This window comes from Aythya ferina (genome assembly GCF_964211825.1).
Source record: "Aythya ferina genome assembly, chromosome: 8".
NCBI classification, from domain to species: Eukaryota; Metazoa; Chordata; class Aves; order Anseriformes; family Anatidae; genus Aythya; species Aythya ferina.
In genome coordinates, this window is record NC_140304.1 from 12,620,836 (window position 1) to 12,640,619 (window position 19,784).

At 42.1% G+C, this 19,784-nt stretch overlaps 1 protein-coding gene across 14 annotated transcripts in view; it reads right to left on the minus strand.

The window, feature by feature from the left end:
• Positions 1-217: 217 nt before the first annotated feature.
• Positions 218-19,784, minus strand: part of CEP350 (centrosomal protein 350) — a 71,643-nt gene continuing 52,076 nt past the window's right edge. For all 14 annotated transcript variants that reach the window (XM_084527528.1, XM_084527534.1, XM_084527540.1 and 11 more), the window contains 8 exons: positions 17,843-18,003; positions 17,220-17,359; positions 16,372-16,454; positions 13,198-15,275; positions 11,781-12,182; positions 11,547-11,693; positions 10,245-10,367; positions 218-4,316 (listed from right to left, as the gene is read on the minus strand). In XM_084527528.1, the coding sequence (XP_084383654.1) occupies positions 4,152-4,316; positions 10,245-10,367; positions 11,547-11,693; positions 11,781-12,182; positions 13,198-15,275; positions 16,372-16,454; positions 17,220-17,359; positions 17,843-18,003 (3,299 nt within the window). In that variant the 3' untranslated portion in view covers positions 218-4,151. The remainder of the gene's footprint in view (positions 4,317-10,244; positions 10,368-11,546; positions 11,694-11,780; positions 12,183-13,197; positions 15,276-16,371; positions 16,455-17,219; positions 17,360-17,842; positions 18,004-19,784) is intronic.

A 19,784-nucleotide genomic window follows, 5' to 3' on the forward strand; every position in this document is an offset into this window, starting at 1 on the left:
GGTTTTTATCAGTCAGCTTTAACAACAAGGAAATTCTAATAACGTGTGATTATAATTAGGGCAACTAATGGGATTTTGTGGACTGTGATTGGCATTGCAAGTACAGCATCAGACAGAGAGGGGAACATATAAGGGACAAATCTCCAGGACACCTTCAGAATTAGCAGCCATTTGGGTAATTATAAATCTCCGTTTTATAAGGAACGAGGAAACAAGATTAATTTATAAATCAGTTTATTTACAGATTTTGTTCTCTTAAAGTACATTTCAGTTACGAAAGATATTTACACTGGTGTACACAGGGACCCCCCTGGTTATTTTACAGTTCTTAATTACAAAAACCCCTCCACATCCTTGGGTCTGTCTACTGTGCAAAGCTGCTCTGGATGTGAACATTTGCTGAAACTGGCCCAAAAACCAAGTTACCAGGTTATTTACACATACACAGTAAACAGGTTTCTTTTTAGTATCTCCACAACACAGTACATCGGGAGACGGAGCCTCCCAGAAGGCGGCTTTGCAAATGTATATCAAAAGGCTCTGCAAAGTCAAGGGAAAAAAAACTATTAAATGCAGGTTAATTACAGTATTCCTCTTTCATCTGTATATATTTTTGCATTTAACGTTTAAATTACAAATAAGTTCAATAGTTTGCTTTTCTCCATTTTAGTTGATTTGTAAACACTTCAGATGCACTAAATACCTTGTAAGATTCAACTGTTTCTCTGCTGAAAAGTACTTTATTTTCCTAATAGTCTTAAGGTAGCAAAGGGATATGAAAGTCAGAACTGCGCTCAGTTCCGTGCAGAATAGTCACTTAAAAGGTCTCTATCACTGTGCTACTGAAGATCTTCTGCAGGTACACACTTATTCAAGTATTGCAAAAAGCTAAGGCCACTTTTTCAAGAAAGGAAAGTGAACAAGACGGGATTTTTCCAATCCCTCAATTCCACCTTGTGAGCAGCGAGCCTCTGAAAGGCAGAAGTGCTGATTTGCCGCAGCTCAGCTCAGGAAGCATCCTGCTGCGAGAGGTACTCACGCTCCTGGTCCTCACGAGCCTGGGCTTTCCCAGCCGGCACCGAGATCCTTCCGAAAAGGGAATCGCATCTCCACAGTGACACTGGCCACTGCCTCAAAGAGCTTCCAGGTCTCGGAAAAATCTCACAGCCTCGAAACTTCTCACGGGGTTGGCACCAAGATAACCAGGACCCGGTAGTATCATCTTGTTCTTTTAGTGGGGAGGTTGGGGAGAGGAGAGGAATACAGAACTCGGCCTCTGCTGTCAAGACTTCGGACTCCCCCCTACCTCCTCGTTATCAGACACGACCCAGACAGACCATTGCTTCATCGCAGTAATCATCAGTCCCAAAGTAACTCAACGCACTCGAGCTATTGAGCATACACTCAACTCAAAGCAACTCAACACACTTGAGGTATTGAGAAGAGAATTCACGTATATTCAAGTCTTTGTAGGGTTGCTCCTGTCGAGGATTGCTACCAAAAAAATAAACGGTGATGTTTGCAAAGGAATAAAGCCATTACTTACACAGTTTTCTTCTGCCCGACCAGCCGTAAAAACAACTTCTGTTGAGGGTGCTAAACTGCTGCTGATCTAAACCAGCGAGACAACAGGCACATCATCTCCAATGGTCCCTGGCACCCTGGCAGGCCAACTGCGCAGCCTCCTCCCTGCTGGTGGCTGCACAGAAAAGCCCCACCAGCCCCACAGGGCAGCTGAAAAGCCTCCGTGATGCGCAGCACCCTTCTCAGCGCCGGCCACACCACCTACGGGACAGAAGCTAACTGCATGCCTCCGATACTCCAGCCTCCAACCTGCGCTGCGGGTTTCTACCTTCTTTCCGTAATTGCTACCTATAAAAATAACAATCGTCTCTATTGAAAAAGATACACCCAAGGAAAGGGAATCTGAGGCAGTGATCCAAGCAGTGACACCAGGCTGGTTAAATGCAGCAGCTTTAGTTTGCTTCTATTTTAAGCGTTTGAGAATTTCACAGTTCAGCATCATGACACCTTAGGCGGACAAATGAATCACTTAAGGAAAAAGGCTGGACGTTGCTCTGCCAAGACCATTTGACTTCCAGCCAGCCAGAAAGGCTGCTACTGCAGGACAGACGTGCATATGCCCTGCTGGAGGTGTTCCTATTACAGCGTTATCTCCTCCTTCTTCTTCTTCCACTTGTTAAGCTTCCATGCGTATGGCTCCCCATTAACTCGCAAGTGAGGTGCTGGCAATACTACATCTGAGAGTCTGCTTGGACCTCTGATATATCCAACACTTCCCAGTGCTGTCCCTGAAGAATTACCAGCCACGTGTCGTTGTGCAAAATGCAAATATTCCAATGATAGCTCTCCAAAACAAAACAAAAAAAAAAAAAGGAAAAGAAAAAAACTAATGGAGCACTAGCAGAGAGAGGCATCCTAAGAAGCCCAAGAACCAAGCAGATGAAAGCAGCAGCAGGTATCTCCCCCACCACGCCTATCGTGGGCAGCAGCATCTTTGGGGGACCTCCAAGAGGGCTTCGAAGCATCTCCCTGCACTCCGATGTGTCTGGAGAACCTGGCTCTCCTCTGCATCTTGTCCCAGGTTAACAATTCGGGACATCCACTATTAAGGCATCAATGTTCGACCCCAGATTGTCTGTGTTCATCCAAGAAAAACACTAGAATGGGGGGGACAGATTAGGAAAGAGAACTCAGCAGAAGGACACTGTGGTTCAACCCGGCACCGAATGAATCGGGTACCAGCTGCCCATTGCCTAGAAGTTCTGGGAAAGGAAGGAAACAGACGGAGCAGGGAAGTTTCATATCGTTTTTCAGCTCAGTCCCTTCACCTCTCCCTTGTCTCTGAATCAGGTGCAGAGAATCTCCGTTCCTAGCTGTACCTTTGCTTCCCACCCCCAGTCAGCGAGGTTTGGTTCCTCTCACCTTCCCTGCATCTGCCTCGAGGAGTTGGAGGTTGTGTGTGAAGAATACAGACACCGGCAGTTTCCAGAACAGACGCTTCCTCAAGTTTGGCTGTCTCAAAATGTAAGACAGCACAACCAACTGCACAGGACACTCTCCTATAACCCACTTAATAAATTATCTGAAAATAAATTAAAAAAAGCCACAAGCACAAAACATGCAGACAGTCAAGCACTGCTTTCTTTGGTGAATACACTCTGTTCTCTAAATTGTTCAAGTGATTGCTTCTCCGATTTATTAGGTGACAAGAAGGGAGAAAGCTGAGGGTGTGAAGGCCAAATTTTTGCAAGGAAACATTTTCCACTCCTGCATGTCTCGTGCCTGAGAGAATCCTGAGTATCCATTATCTAGGAGCAGCTGGTGCTCCAGGAAGTGAAGAAGTGCTACACGGTAGGAGGAAAGTTGTCCACGGGCTCATCTTTCACGTTTGGCATGAGGCGGCCTTTATCTTGCTCCACCTCTGGATTGAAGCACGTTACATAGGAAAAGCAGTAAGAATTCTTTACTTGAATGCAAAAAGCAACATCACCTAATTTCCCTGGACTGACTGGCACCGTATCTGGTACCACATCCCAGGAAGAAAGACGAAAACCAACTTCACAGAAAATGGAATTAAATGGGCTCCGGAGCAGAAGAGACTGATGCACATTGTTAGGGCTGCAGGAGAAGAGGTGTTAAGGTTAACACTGTTCAGTATGGTAAATATTCAGTTATGACTAAAACCTGACCAAACCATTTCTTCTGCAAATCACTCACATTTCTAAAGACAACTCGAGCACTGATGGCTGAGAGCCTTTCCAGCAAAACAGCCAACATCCCAACTCAACCCACCCCTTTCAGAACACAGGCTGCACGTCACAGCCCCAGGGCAGGGGCCACGGACAGCTGCCGACAGCTCTGTGGCAGAACTGCGTCGGCACGCAAACAGTCTGAGCACTCCACAATGCAGCCTCTAGTGAGGATCAGCTTGTTCCAAGCAACAAATCCGGTGCAAGGTCTCTAGCGGCAGAGGATGCAAGTTCAGGTTGCTGCAATCGCATCTGTACTGCCTTTAAAACCCACGTGTGGAAGTCCAGCAGCAGTGCTCGCAGGGTGGAGAGTACGTCGGGAGTCAGAAAGGCCCATGACTCAGTGGTTACGTAGCGTCAAGTTTATTTTCAGCTCTGTCAGACAAGCAGTAATCTCCGCTGTTTCTCATTTATCTGGTTCAGTACATCAACAGTGTCTCTGATTAAGGCCTCGAAGATCCCGTCTGCCAACTGCATCTTTACACACAGTTCGTCCTCGTCGTAGTTCACCCACTGTGCTTCTTCCTCGTGAAGTTCCTGCACCTGGGAGGGTAGAGAGGAAAAGGCAGAACAAACAAACATTACAACTCCGTTGCTCTAGGATAATATCCCCTGCAAAGTTCCAGAAAGAGTCCATAACAGCCTGTATCTGCCAACGGCATGTCTGTCTTTGCAAGAGATTACAGGAAACGCTTGGAATAGCAAAACGGACACGGAGCTATTTGAACCAGGCTATTTCACCGCATGGACATTTGCTACCTTTCACCATGCTACTTGTTTCAAAGGATTTCATATTCCTGCACAAGTTTTTCACTTGAAAGAGCTCAGCTAATGGGATATTTTTGACCAACACCAGCACAAGCTCCATTAAAAACTCCCTAATTGCCCATTTGCAGGAAGCTGATTTCATGCAGCTTAAACTGGTAAGGAATCACGCAAAGGGCTTCAAAAGGGGAAGGAAAAAAAAAAAGATGAAAGATTTGACTACAGTTCAGATTATTTGAATTAGGAAACCTAAAGGAACTTACAAACTTCTCCAGTTCTTCTATATTGGAAGACAAAACACTGGTGTGTGTTGTATGGCAGTCTTACAACTCATTTGCACAAAATACTTCATGCTTCATTGGATTTGAGAGCATTATTACAAATTGACTTTTGTGCTTTTACAGCCAGAAGAATAACTCAATGCATATTTATTTCTGTTTCTTCTTAAATTGTTGACATGCAAAATCCCATTTCACTGGTCACTGGCAAACAGGTGTCTGAGTAACAGACAGAAGTGAGTGATCTCACTCAGCAAATAAAGTCGTACCAGGAGTCCCTCCAAATTCCACACCTCCAATTAAACTTACTAAAAATTTGTTTTGGTGACTATTTTAGCGTTATAGACACATCCTAACAAAGCTCAAACTTTCTCAAAAAAACAAAGAGTGGGGACAAACAACACTCTTTAAAATGATCCACTAGTCGGGTATCAATATGCAATAGCGTTGTCATCTCGACGAGCACAAGAGCTCCAGCCCCAGTGCACTCTTCCTTCTGTCTGAAGCACGCAGCAAGGTGCCTGTTTTGGAGGTGACAGCTGCGGCAGCACAGTGATGACTCAATAACCCAAACACAGCGTGAAGCCCAAGAGCAGGCTGCTCTGGGAACCCCAGGGAAGCTGCATTGCTTCCAGGGTTTTTAGCCATTCATAAGGCTTCAGTTACACATGGGTTTTCTGTCTGACAGCTCTTTTCTCCTTCTCCTAAGAGAGCCTGGGGAGAGGGGCAGGGATCTCATCCTGCACGCAGCTTTGGAAGAGTCACACTAAATGCTTACAAATCTCCGTGCTACCGCAGCAAGCATCCTTTTTGGCACAGCCCTCATTTCCCTTACAGCTGTCAAAGATGGAGTGTAATGGTTTCATTGCGCTCCTCACTAGCAATGAAGAAGCAACAGCACTGGCAATCAAATTCTGAACGTGCATCGTAGGCAAAAAATAGTTTAAACTGTGAACACTATCAAGTGACAGATAATTGAGTGTAAGTTTGTTTCAGCCATCCACCCCCACACAGACTTCTGAGGTCTCTCCCTCGAGAAGCTAGCAGCCTACACTCAGTATGTGCTGGTTGTAAATTTTGATAAGCCCTGGACTAAACAAAAGCAGCGTGTCCCATATCCTCTCATTAACAAGGAGGTATAAAACAAGCACCAATTTGGAGCTGATCACGTGTTGTGTGACTACACACAGACCACTTAGATGAGGAAGAGCAGGAGATAGGCAACCTGGAAAGAAGAGGGTGCCACAAAGAAGTGTTACCGAAAAAGACAGGTCTTGGAGAGCAAACAGAGGCACCAAAAAGGAGACAGTGAAGATCCTAACTAGAGGAAAGATCCTGAAAGTGAGGGAAGATCCTAAAGATGAGAGAGATGGGTGGAGACGAGTGTTGGTGGACCTTGGCCCATGACTCCCATGACTGGCAGCCGGGAGCAGCTGCACAACACCAACCCACACAACCTTCTGCCTGACCGTCCCTGGCCAGCAGCATCCTCCCTGCTGGGAACGTAAGGCGAGACCTGCTGAGCTTTAGACAAAGTTTTGATTTCTGTAGATTCCCATTCAAAATCATTGACATCTGAAAAATAAACTACATTGAAGGAGTCACTAGATCATTTGGGAGGCTGGAAATAAGAGAAATCCAGAAATAAACCACTGCCTTGGAAGAATGCCAGTATGAGGAAGGCAGGTAGGCCCATTTTCACAGCACTTCATGCCCGGTGTTTGGAAACGTTAAGATGTACGACTGTGCACAAAGGCAGGCTTTGATTCTCTTCTTACAGTTTGACTTCCCTTGGGTTTAGGTCGTGGGGGCCACAGAAGCAGGCTTCTGATTAAGCCAGCTTGACAGGGAGAGCTCTGCTTTGCTGGGGAATTCAAAACCGCACGGAGAACATTTTAGCCCTTGAGTCAACAAGGCCAGAAGGATCAAGTGCTTTTCAGCACTCTGTTGGCAGGCTTGTCAGGTGTAAAAACTGAACATGTAGGTTTGGCAGTAACGTGTGAGCTTTACTTTCTGAAACTCAGGATAAAAGAAAAGGGGTGGGAGGGTCAGCACAGGGAAAGCAACAGCAGTGTTTGTTCTGGCCCTATGCAAACAGATCAGCACAAAGGTTTTGGCTGAAGACCCAAGTGGAAAAATAGTGAGAGCAATCTATTGTTAGCACCTGAACTTAAATAAGGAGATATGAGGGCTCTTACTGTAGCTTACAAAGGTTTTGAAAGGTCTAGGGAACACTGATACACCCAAAGCAGCACCTCTGCCTACGTGTACGTCTGAGATTCTCCCCACAGAGCACAGACAGAACACACAAAATAAAGGAGGCAATACTAAGGGACATGAAATGAAAAGCAAACATCTACACGTTCCTTTACCTTGATTTGAAACTGAAAGTGAAGATTTGCTGTAAACATTAATAGTCGGAACAACTGCCTAGCAGACAAGATCTCTCCTAACAGGTTCTGTTACAAATGCTTTCTGAGGAGAGAACCCGCAAAAAAAAGAGAAGAGCACAATTGTTTTTTTTGTCACTGGCAGAAAACCATTGACAACTATTTTAGTGTGGGAAAGAACAGACAAAAGTGAAAACAGAACTAAAGATGCAGTTGCTGGTGGAAGTAGCAGAGGCCAAGGCAAAGCAAACAGGTGAAGGGCTTCTCCCCTTGATTCCCAGCTGGTTCAAAGGCAGACGGGCACCTGCACCTCCACGCATCACCAGGCACTGCCCTAACACAGGCTGCTTCTGCTGTCATGCTCCCTCCCACCACAATGAACCTTTGCTGCAGTCAAGGACTACTGCCAGGAATTAGGTTTGGTGTAATGAGCCTTCTAGGAGACATCCAGGAATAACCAGGGAGAGATTAAGCCAGGCAAAACAGCCTGGCACTTGCTCTGTGCCTTCAGAGAAACCTATGTCAGCTGAGCACACAGACTTGGCTCTGGGTTTTAGAGCCACCCCCCTGACAAGGCAGACAATGTCACTATTTGACAGTCATTACTAATGTACTGGAGAAGCAAGCACGCAACAGACTCTGCTTTCTCCGTATCAAAACCCTGGCATTAGTCATACCTAGCTCCTGGGTCAGACAGTATTGGATAGTCAGATGTGTTTAACCCCTCTCAAAGCCACTAAAAATATGTAGTTGTCTCAATAAAAGCTGAGAAAATGTGTTTTCACTTGAAAATGACTTTTACTTGAATGAGAAATTAAGAAACTGGGAAGGACTTGTGCTCAGAGCTTAAATGCAAGTAACAGAAATCAAAGAAGGTTCACCTCTCTTCTAAAAGACCATGTTTTATTTTAACTGCTTATCTTTATAAGCAGACAAAGAATGCAGAGAATCAATCAGCTTCTCTGTGCAGTGAAATGACACATCCTGCACATTGTAACATAGATATCTGCTAAATAAATCTTCATGTAACTTGAAGAAACAGAGCATTTTTGGTTGTGGTTTATTTCTAAAGAAGCTTCTAACAGCATCTAAACCTACCAAAAAGTCTTGATTTCTTTTTCAGCAACTCATTGCGTTGTACTACTTGAATCTATTTCAGACAAAATTTGTGAAACTCCAAATCTGAATCCTCTGTTTGGGGCTACACCGTGAGTTACCAGCAGACAGGCAGCAGATCTTTCACAGACCTGTATATCCTACTGTGAACTCGGATTTGTGTTACCACAGAGCTCATAAACTTAAGCAGAACATGAAGGCTGACCAGGGGACAGAGAAAGCTATCCAAGTAGTTTGTATTTTATAGGGATTATAATAGAATGAGGTAAAAGGAATTGAGCATCATCTCCTTAGGCTTTTTAGTTAGAAGCTTCTCTGACAGCAGCTCATGTTGCAGTATGAATTTGGTAGCAATGCCACTGAGACTGCCTTATTCCCAAAGCATGGCATGCTGCAACCTTCAGTTATTCCCAGCCTTCAGATAAAATTTTATTATCACACTCTAGTGAGAACAAAATAAAATTAAGCATGTTATTTATTAAGCCAAACTTGCCAGAGCTCTATTAATCTCTCACATCTGGGTCTGCATGTAAATTGCTGGCCAGATTGTCTGAACTTCCAACTTATTCTACCTAAAGCACTTTGATGCCTTCAACTGGAGCAGTTTTTCCCAGTCAGGAATCCTTCTTTCAGGTGTGGCTCTAAGAAATCTGAAGTCAACATCTAAAACTGGTACACAAGCATAACAGTTGTACTATTAATCCTCTCAGAGATTTAAACATAAGACTTTTTGCACACACTACAAACAGCCTCTGTAACCCAGAACCAAGAGTACTAGGACATGCAGGTCCTATACACAAGCCTTTTATTTACATACAATTCAAATTAACCCCCTGGGAAAAAGCCTGTGTTGGAAACCTTCCACTGATGGGCAATTAGAAGACCACACGACCCATGACCTGAAGTTAGCTCTGTGTGCGCGTGTGTGGAATCAATTTCAGGTATAATTAAGTAAAGCACGGTGTTAATGACAACTCATATTTCCAAGTGGAACCTTCACCATCATTATAGCCAATAAAGATGTTAATCATCCTGCAACACAAGTCAACCTTTCAAAAACTAGTACACAGCCAGATATGCTCTACCTTGCACTGTTCTAACAGTGAACTGTCTCTACCCAGTGGCAGCTGCATTCACTAAGTTCACAGCAAGCACTACAGAAGCAGAAGTCACAGTCACTGCTTTGCTTTGAGGAAAAGCTTAGCTGTGGGTTCCACCTGGCAAACTGTTTGCCTTGTACTAGGGACGCATCATTTTTCACACTGTCTTGTTGAAGTCTTTGCTCTTCTACCCCAAAGACTTTTGGTTGACTCTGGTTAGCAATCAAGTCTATTATGTTTCCAGTATCACTGGCTCCAATTAATCAGTATTACTTCAAAGTAGAAACATTTCAAATTAAAGTAAAAGGAAAAATGTATTTTCTTCCCAAAGAAAAAGTTCACTCTCCTTTCAGTCAAGTATTCCAGTTTCTCCTGCAAATTCATGCTTTAAATCGTGGGGAGTGTGCAAATCTAACCTCCAGGAAAATCCAGTATGAACTGAGAATTCAAGCCATTCACCTTACTTCATGTGGTTGTGGATGCCCCATCCCCAAAGGTCTTCAAGACTAGGTCAGATGAGGCCCTGAGCAACCTGATCTAGAGGGTGGCGTCCCTGCCTATGGCAGGGCGTTGGAACTAGATGATATTTAAGGTCCCTTCCAACCCAAGCCATTCTATTATTCTATGATTCATTGGTACTGGACTTGTTTTGTGTTTTGCTTTGTTTTGGCAAGAAAAATTAAAAAAAAATAAACACCTTCCATTGGGATCTTATGCACACTTTGCATTCTGTAAATAGCATGTTCAAATGCTGAAATGTATGACCATGTTATACTTCCATCTGAGGGACAGAATCTGAAATGTCTGTATTCATTTACTCACCAATATATGGTCCACTCTATCTCGTTTCTTCCGCCCAAATTTCATCATCTTCTGCCAGTCTGTTTTGTGATTAGGTTCTTTCCTCAGGCTGAACAACTTCAGTACTTCAGCTGCAATGAAGCTCTACAGAACAGAAAAGGTGAGATTTATCATATTTGAACTCAGAAATGACACGCATACACAACGTTCTTTCCCTAAAGAGTAAGACTATAAATGCATAGGAGGCTTCTGTTTAGCCAAGGGATATATGGTGAATACAAGTAAGTTGCACTGCAAGTCTCTGAGGTAGCCTTACACAGGCAGAACAATTATTAAATCCAGAAGTGGGAAAAAAAAAGAACACCCATTCCTGGAACAATCTTGAGAACAAGAATTTTCAGTTAAGCAGTACAGTAAACAGAAGATTATGACAGTTCATTTTGTAGGAAGTTATTAAAGAAAAGAAGGGCTTGAGTTTGGTGTCCTTGTCCTGTGACCCTGTTCTGCTCTTCCACAGGCTTTTCAAAGTCTTCTCAACTAAACAGGTTGATTCAGATACTATTTCTGACTTTTCTAGAGAGTTAACATGCTCTATCTTCTGCAGGTTTATCAAAATACAGTCCAAAATAACAATTCAAGAAGAAACAGTACACCTAGGAGCTGTCATTTATGTCCTGTCAAAGCTGTATTACAAGTTCTTTGTTGAGCACTTTCAGAAGCATTTTTTTTTTTTTTTTTTTTTCTCCCCTAACAACCAGCCCTACAAACTTAACTTTGCTCCAGTCAGGCTCTACCTTTTGGGGGTTTTGTCCTTTCTCAAGCACTACCACCAGCAACAGGATTTCTCCTTTGGCCAAATACAGCAATAACCTCAACCAGTCCAAGTCTGGATCCATACAGGCAACTCCCACTGTTCTCAGTGAGGTTGGCACAGGTGTGTCTGATGAAAAAATCCAGCTCATCCCATTTGGCCCAACCCTACAGTTGGATCCATGCCACTATACCTAATAGAGAGTTCCAACGAGGTCTGCTGAAGCAGCAGTCTGTCAGCATACCAATTTTGTAAGACCAAGGTCTTCCTGTCAGTTCTGCATAGAGGATTGTGGTTTAAAAGTAACTAGTATCAGCCAAGATGACTGGGAGGCAAATCTGTTGAGTAGAATGGAGCATCCTGACAAATTCCCTTTCAGGTTTGTCATCTCATTTCTCTTCTCAACACTTCTCATATTGGATAGATCTGTTACTACCTTTTAACCCTCAGGCAACTGTCACTACAACATTTTTCATCTCCTCTTCCCTGTTATCACAAGGATTTCTTCCTACCTTGATTTCATCCAGATCATTTGGATCTTTTACTCGGCGAAAGTAAGCAGATGTGATCCTACACGGTTTCATCCAAATAGGCTGATTTAGATTAGGATCCTCAGCAAAGATTTCTCCAAAGATCTCTTTTGTTAAATCAAATACCACCTTAACAAAGGAAGAAGTTAGAATTAAGGCTTCTGATCTTCATGGTAACAATTCAAAGGACAAGAACAAAATGCCTGAAGACCTTACCTTTTTATAGACCTGTTTGTTTATCGTGTCCGTGTCCTGCTCTTTAATGGTACCACTAAGATCAGTGTGAAGGCTGAAATTTTGAAGATCATGACCCAGCTCTTTCAGTTTCCAGAGTTCCTCAGCTGCTGCATGCACCATCCCTTCCACCTCCACTGCAGTATGAGGGACTGCCAAAGGCTCCTCACACGGCTTTGTTGGAACTTTCTGTGCTTCTACCTTGGGCAGCACTGCTGGTTCCTCAGCTTGCTTCTGCTGGACCTTACGGGAGCTAAGGCCATAGTCCTCATCAAACCAGTCTTGATCATCTCCCAGCACGCTCAGGAACTCCCGATTGAGCTCCAGCTCAGCCAGCCTCTTGGCAAGCTCCTCCTGACCGCTCGCACCAAACACTGGACTCTCCTGTGAATTAAGAGTCACGGGGCAAATATAAAACAGTGTCACACCGTTGCCTATCAGGCATTCAACTTGTATTTTTAAGTGCTCTACTAACTGGCTACATATGCACAACTACTCTCAATTGTTTTGAAGATGATAAACAGTGCATAGTAAAATTAGAAATGTTTCAACTCAGATACCTGGATCTTCTACCACTCCTGATGAACACTTTCAGAGGGTTCCTACAGAGCTTTCAGAGGCTTCCTACAGAAGACCACCTGTACCTGCCCACTGCGTGTCCTGATGTTTAACTGTTTAGGAAAGGCTGAGTAGTTTAAAGAGTGATAATGTGACATGTAACTTTTCACTTTGCTTACCAGCAAGTCTCGGATCTGCTTCAACAGCCTAAAAGCTTTTAGCAGGCAATGGCCGTAGTGACTGAGCAATGGTGAAATGAGCTGAAGCTTTCTGTGATGATAATATATTGAGATCAATGGCATAGCAGACAGGTTTACTGACATCTTCAGCAGAAAGGCCAAGTTCTAAATCTGTGTCATTAATGGTTGTTCTGAGGAAGCTTGAACTTCCACTGCTCATGATATATTACTTCTGTGGACAGAGCAGTCTGACAACTTAACGATCCCTATAGCAACTAATTATTTTACAGGATGATTGTTTCATATCAAGGATAGACAGAGGTAAGTTTACAGTTTAATGTACTTTGACGTTTTTAGAATAAAATTGAGGGTAACGATTAAGTGAAATCAAACACGTAAGCAGAATGCAATCTAAATTAAGTATTTTTCACTTTGATGTGCCAAAACTTGTCTTTAAGCCTGCAGGGCTACTAAAGTGAGTTGGGAATGGGGAAACATGAGAACACACATTACACCCATACATACAGACACAATCTTCACACCACCGAACAGAACTTGTGAGAAAACAACTGGTGCTACACCGCATCCTTCAGATTCAATAACCATCAGTCAAAGCAACCATCATCAACTCTTAAAATTAGAGCAAAATATTTGTTACTTACTGGTCTGGGACACATGTCTGGAGAGGAAAGTTCTTCTCTTTCATCTTCCAAGTCCGAGCTTAGAAAAAAATTATTAAGTCCATCAGGAATCTGCTTTTCTACTTGCTGCGATGGGGTATTGGATTCCTCCCTCACATCACAGAGTTCCTGGTTGCTGAGTTGGATTTTCTCATTCCTGACCTTCTTTATTTGCTGTAACTGATTGACCGTGTCTTTCACAAAATCTTTAAGCAGACTGTCTGTCAGCAAACTGACCTTTTCCAGTTGGTCTTTCGACTTTTCTTCTTCTCTAAATGGTAGTCTAAGCTGGGCTTCTAATTGGTTCTTTTCTTTTGTCAGCAAATCCAGAAGTGGAGTTGCAGGCTTCTCCACAACTTCAGGAGAGAGATCATCTAACTTTTCAGAACACTCTTCCCCCAGTGTTTTCTGCCTCTCCAGTTTTTCAGAAAGGAAATCTGAGATGTCATCCAACTGAGCAGTGGAAATCTTGTCCATCACACCAGAAATGGGAAGAGCAAGGTTGTTCTCCTCTTTTATAGCATGCTTCAGATAAGCCACCACAGACTGTTCTGGGACAAGTGATTCAGTAGCTCCAGAAATCTCCTTCATGCTGTTTGCTTTGGAAGATGAGTCCTCATCAATTTTTTCTCCAGCTGAGGCTTCTGAAACAGCTGTGCCTGCAGGTGCTTTATCCCGGGAAGAGTTCTCTGTTGCACTTCTGCTCTGGCTTTCATCTTCTTTGCCAGATTTGGAACTTCCTTTGCCTTTCTGCTCAGCTTTGTGTTGCTTCTCCAGTCTGTCATCAAAGAATGAATCTTCATCCTTATTTGTGTCTAAATGGCTATCAATACTTTCTGCAATGTGAGAGATTTTTTGAGGAGGAGCAAAAATACCGTGCCTTTCTTTGCAATCAAAATATTTAATACCATCGTAAGTTCCATTGTTGTTCCCTTCAGGTTTATCCAACTCCACACCAGCCCAAAACCCTTTGGCAAATTTAGTCAGACCTTTGAATCGCAGTGTTCCAGGTTGGACTTTACTTACAAGTACCCTATCACCAATGCTGAAGTTTGACAAATTATCTGTTTCTTCTGTGACTGAAGCAGAGGCCCATGGTGGTGGCTGTGTGGGAGCCTGTTCTTTCTCCACATCAATGCGTTCGGTATTTTTCATAAGTTCCGTTGGAGACTTAAGTTCCAACAATCTCTCCGAATGCTTGCTGCTGGAGAGAGAAACAGATTTGTCACTGAGGTATTCGCTGATTTCGCTATCACTGCCAAGGCTCGTGGATCTGCTTCTGTTGGTTTGTGTGTGCTGTGACTGCTCTCTCAGTGAGTGAGTGTCCCCTTTAGGGGAGAGAAGGGATGCTTCAAAGTCATCTTTGTAATGTTCCACAGCAAGTGTTTCTTCAACTGCTGCCTGTTTCCTGGAGGACGATCCTTCAAAGTCTTCAACGTATGATGGCTCTTTTTGACTAAACAGGTGTTCTGAAAGCTGATCATCTTTTTCCTCTGCTGATTTGCTCAATTTGCAATGAGACTCCTCTACGTTTGGGACAGTTACAGCATCTTTATCTGCCAGTCTCTGTTCTAAGACTTCCTCCTTACCATGAAGGCTTTCCACAGACAAACCAAAAGGTTCCTTTAGAGAGTGTTCATTTGCAGAATGGAGGACTTTTGCTGGAGTAACATCCAATAAACTCTCCTGTTCTTTATCTAAAGTCAACAACACATCAGAACTTTCCAAAGGTTTAATATAAGAATCTTCAATCTCATATTCTTCTGATTTTATATATTCCAAGTCTTCTGGTATCTCAGATTTTTGACTGAAGACAGCCTCCTCATTGGGTACACTTATTGCAATGCTTGTTGACCCGTGGGATATCCTACTAATATCTTTTATGTCTTTGAGAAGAGCTGATGAGGACACGTGATCTAGGGAATCACCAGATCCTGCTCTGGAACTCCTTGGTGACATTAAAACTGAGGAAGATTTTCTGGAAGGTTCTTCTGCATGAACATCTGTCACCTTCTTGCTGTGCACAGACACAGATCTCTCGGTTCTTGATGACACAGCATCTTGAAGGAAAATAAAAAGTGAATCATAAGAAGTGAATCACAACAGATGGCATAGCCTGCACTGTCTCATTGATGTTGGCAACCATAGCCAACAAAATTAACATCAAGGTTTCTACGCTAAAAGATGCAAACTGGTGCCTTGGAAACACAGATTTTTAACTGTCCTACAAACATGTGTCCAGTTCCAGCACTATAACATTTTCTAATTCTGTTTCTTGTACCATTAACTTTATAACACTACAATACTTAGCCCAACATAAGGACTTAGCAACCTCATCTAGTGAAAAGTGTGCCTGCCCATGGCAGGGGTGTTGCAACTAGATGATCTTTAAGGTCCTTTCCAACTCAGACCATTCTATCATTCTATGAAAACAACCAAGCTTAGAACTGCAGACAGAATCACAGAACAGCTTGGGCTGGAAGGGACCTCAACAATTATCAACAGCAAAACATTGATAAGTATTAAAAAAAAAAAAAGGAAACAGCCGTTCCTAAATATCTACTTCTAAAGCCTTACTCATTTTGGTTTCCTTACTTTCCCTCCAGTGATAAAGAAACAGGAAATAAAATAAAAGGAAAAAGGTTGTCACGTAATTATGATTTTATAAAAACCTCACCAAGAATAAAACTAAATAGTGAACATTCATGAAACAGCAAAAGCAAATGCCTACTAAGTAGAATTAATAAAGCATGAACAAAAAAACTTTATTTAATATGTAGTGCTATACAAAATATATAGTTATATTTGTATTTTTAGTTATATTTTACAGATATAGCACCTCTCATCAACATTTGTTCTAGTACAAATTCTTTAAAATAAAGAACTCAAATACTATGAGGTTTCAGAACTGAGAGCTGAGGGAGTAAGGGAAAGGAGCCATAACTTAGGGACCTCCACTCCCCACGTATTTCCAAGACCAAAACAAATGTAAACGTAAATATCAAAGTAAAAAATATAGCTTCACCGCTGTGGTTTTATCAAGTCTCCATGCTCTCTTAAAACCTCTTCTTGAATAAAGAAGAATAAGATTAAAGAAGTTTAAATAGTCAGGCTTCAAGACTTTCATCGGTAGTACTGATTCTTCTATTTACATACCTGCATACTCTGCAATGGATTCCAAAGATGCTCTGGATCGCTCTGATTCAGTCAGTGATTTCCAATTTTTAGCTGTCTCCGGCCTAAAAGTTGAAATATTGAGTTGTGTGAACCATTGTTACATGAGAAAGTGCTCCATTTTGATTTTAAATAGATAAAAATGAAACTATGAGCATCTATAATTCTATCAACGTATTAATGGTCACAAACGGTTTGGTTTGTCAACATACTGTTAACTTAGAAAACAGGAGTGGGGACAGAGTTGGTGGTTTGGCAAACCCTGGAAAATAATTTTTTAAAAGGTTAATCACAAACCTTGACCTTTTTGCAGCCAAAATAGAGAAAAATACTTTTTTTTTTTTTTTTTAAAAAAAGAATGCACTAAAATTGCACCATCTGCTGGAGAAAATGAAACACTTAATACTGTGAGAAGTGCAAAAAGTCAGCTGAATTGTCTACTTTTTAAAACATGAGATCCAAAACAGATGTAAGTTGAAAAGATGAACAGTTTGCCTCACAGTGCAACAGGCATAAAAACTCTTACAGGTCAGTGATCCAAACAACTGCTTTGCACATTCTTGCTCAATCAAAAATTATTATTCAGAACGAACTTGACAACAGCACCTGAAAGGCTGGGCAGGACAGAAATAAGATGCATATGATTACAGGGACAGTGCATCTTATCTATTTTGGGCCAAATGTAACCAGCAAATGTGTCAGCAGCATACTGCCACTGTCCAGTGCTTTAAGGAACAGCAGTTAGCAGCTTCGCTTGCACCAAAGGTGTCTGCTCAAACAGCAATCATTGCAGTTTCAGAATAATCTAAGCAAGAAGAAATCCCATTTACCTATGGAGTGGTGGTGCCTTGATCTTCGGTTTTTCAGTAGCAGCTGAAGATGGAGTTTTAATCTGAGGTTTGGCTGTGGGTGATAACTCCAGATCTTGGCTCAGCTCAGCTTCAGTCTTCTTGATAAACTCATCATATGACTGAGCATAAAGAAGTTATGACTGTTAATCTACTAAATTATAACTACTACAATTTGGTATACAAAACCTATCAAAATAAATCAAGCATAGCCTCAACCATTTAAGGACACTCTGAGTTTCTCTGTACTGTTTTACTTCCTAAAGCTCCATATGTGTGAATCCTGGGAATCAATACTTTACTTTCAAAAACAAATTACGTAAGCACCACTGTTTAACCCAAGCTGGGATACTAATGCGTATGAACATATATAAACCCCACCGAACACTGTAACCTGTTAAAGGTACACATTTTAAAGAGTGTGGTTTTGCCTCCAAGGCTCTCGTTCGTTACTGAAAGCAGTTAACTAGCCAAAAACAGTCCCACTTCCATCACAATTAAACAATGCCTTTCACAGCTGTTGATACAATATTTTGCCAACAACATCCACAATAAAATGATTTATCCATAGCTTTTACTTTGCCCATCTTCCTATGGTTCCTAACCTCCAGTTGTTTGATCAAACTGGCCTCCTGGGCTTTCAGTCTCTCCTTTTGCCTCTTTTTCTGTTCCTTTTTCAGCTGGTAAACCACAGACTTCCTTTTCCGTAGTTCATCCTTCAGGGCCCTGATCCGTCCTTCAATATCACTTTGATCAGATGTGGTTTCTGAAAAAGATTTTGTTTTAGCCTTTAAACAACTTGTAAAATAATTCTCTATAAAGCAGTCAATAGTCATTTAGTATACACAAAATATGGTCCAAGTGAAATATTCAGAAATTAAGTTAATTTCAACGTATTAAGTGGGATCTTGGATTCACAACACTACTGTATAGCATATGAAAGAAAAAGCACTGCATCTTACTTGATTTACAAGAGAGAAAGGCTCTGATACATGCAGTAACTTGTTACCAAACTTGTTCACGTCAATTGCCCACATTCACATTGCTCCCTCATTAAGGGCTTATCACATCAGCTGTGTCAGAAATTAACCTTTGCTGACATTTAAAAATATGACAGCTCAACAATGCATACCAAAAACGTAACTGAAGCATTTGTTTACAGTCACCATACACAATTTCAAACTACAAGGTACACTTTACTGATGAGAATTTCTCTTGGAATAGCAGGCTCCAAAAGCAGGTTAGGTTTCCAGCCCACTTCAGATTTTTTGCCACGTTGGCTAAATAGATCTATGAAATGAGAAGATGACTGGCTGACAGCTGCAAGGAAAGCCAGTTTGAACGATTAAGAGATTTTTACTGTTGTCAGGTTTTGGATTGACGTTTTATTCAAGGTGAAGGAGGGTAGTGTTGAGCTTAGACACATGGCAGACTACTCTACGATTGCTTACACGAAGGAAGCTATGTGGCACATCCTTGCTCCAAGTTCTGTTTCAAAGACCTTCCTAAGATGCCATTACTGACTGGGGTTATTTTTTTTTTTTCTTCTTAATCATTTCCTCTCCATCCCCTGCAGTTTGGCCTTCAATCCTTTTGATGATTTTCTGCTTCTGTTCTATTGTAACACTGTCCCCAGCTGCTCAGATCCATTCCCTGCAGGATAACCACATTCTACCAGCAACTCTGCCACTTTCATTATTCCTATTCTAACAAGTTCCTGGTCTCGCAGAGCTCTCAGACTTAGAGAAAGACTGGCTCAGTGCCTCACCACTTTTCTTCCCCACCCACCCGATTATGTCCACCTGTTTGTTGCTTTTCAAACATAGAAATACAGTGCAAAACAAGATCCTAGCCTCAGATGGTGCTGCCACAATTAAATATGAGAACATTTCCAAAATATTTATCTGATACAGTCTTATGGAAGCTGCTCCCTGTAGCTGATGCCCCCTTTATCTTCTACAGCAGCAATTTCTAACAGAAGGATCTAGAATGGTCTGCTTTTCTAATGCTTGATATTATCAATGCTGTTTTATGGACCAAAAGGCTTGGATGCCCATAAACTGCAACTGCTCTACCGAAGGCTTTAGAAAGTGAGTTTCCAGTAATATCTAGTCAGCCAGTGGGAACAGGAGGACATTTTGCTAATCCATTTCACTTCTCAAGACAACAAACAGCCATGAAGAATGATTTCATCATCAACAGCCAGCAAATACGATCAAACTACCATATTTATTTTCTAACAACGGTTGTTAACCATTTACAGAAGTTTAAAAAAGCATGGAAAGAATGGATCTCACTTGCTAATCACGAGTACTTTACGATGCCACTGTACTTAATTCCTCCTGAATGGTAAGTGACCATTATGCAATTATAGCTTTTATTGATCAACTCATAAGGGAAAGATCTGCACATGCTTTCATCTTCGACAATCCTGTCTACGCGTGCATCAGCACTGACATAGCGATGACTTCACTACTACTCAGCAGCTTGGAAGATTCGCCTCTTTACAATGGAATGATTTATTGTGAAACCAGCATCATCTTGACG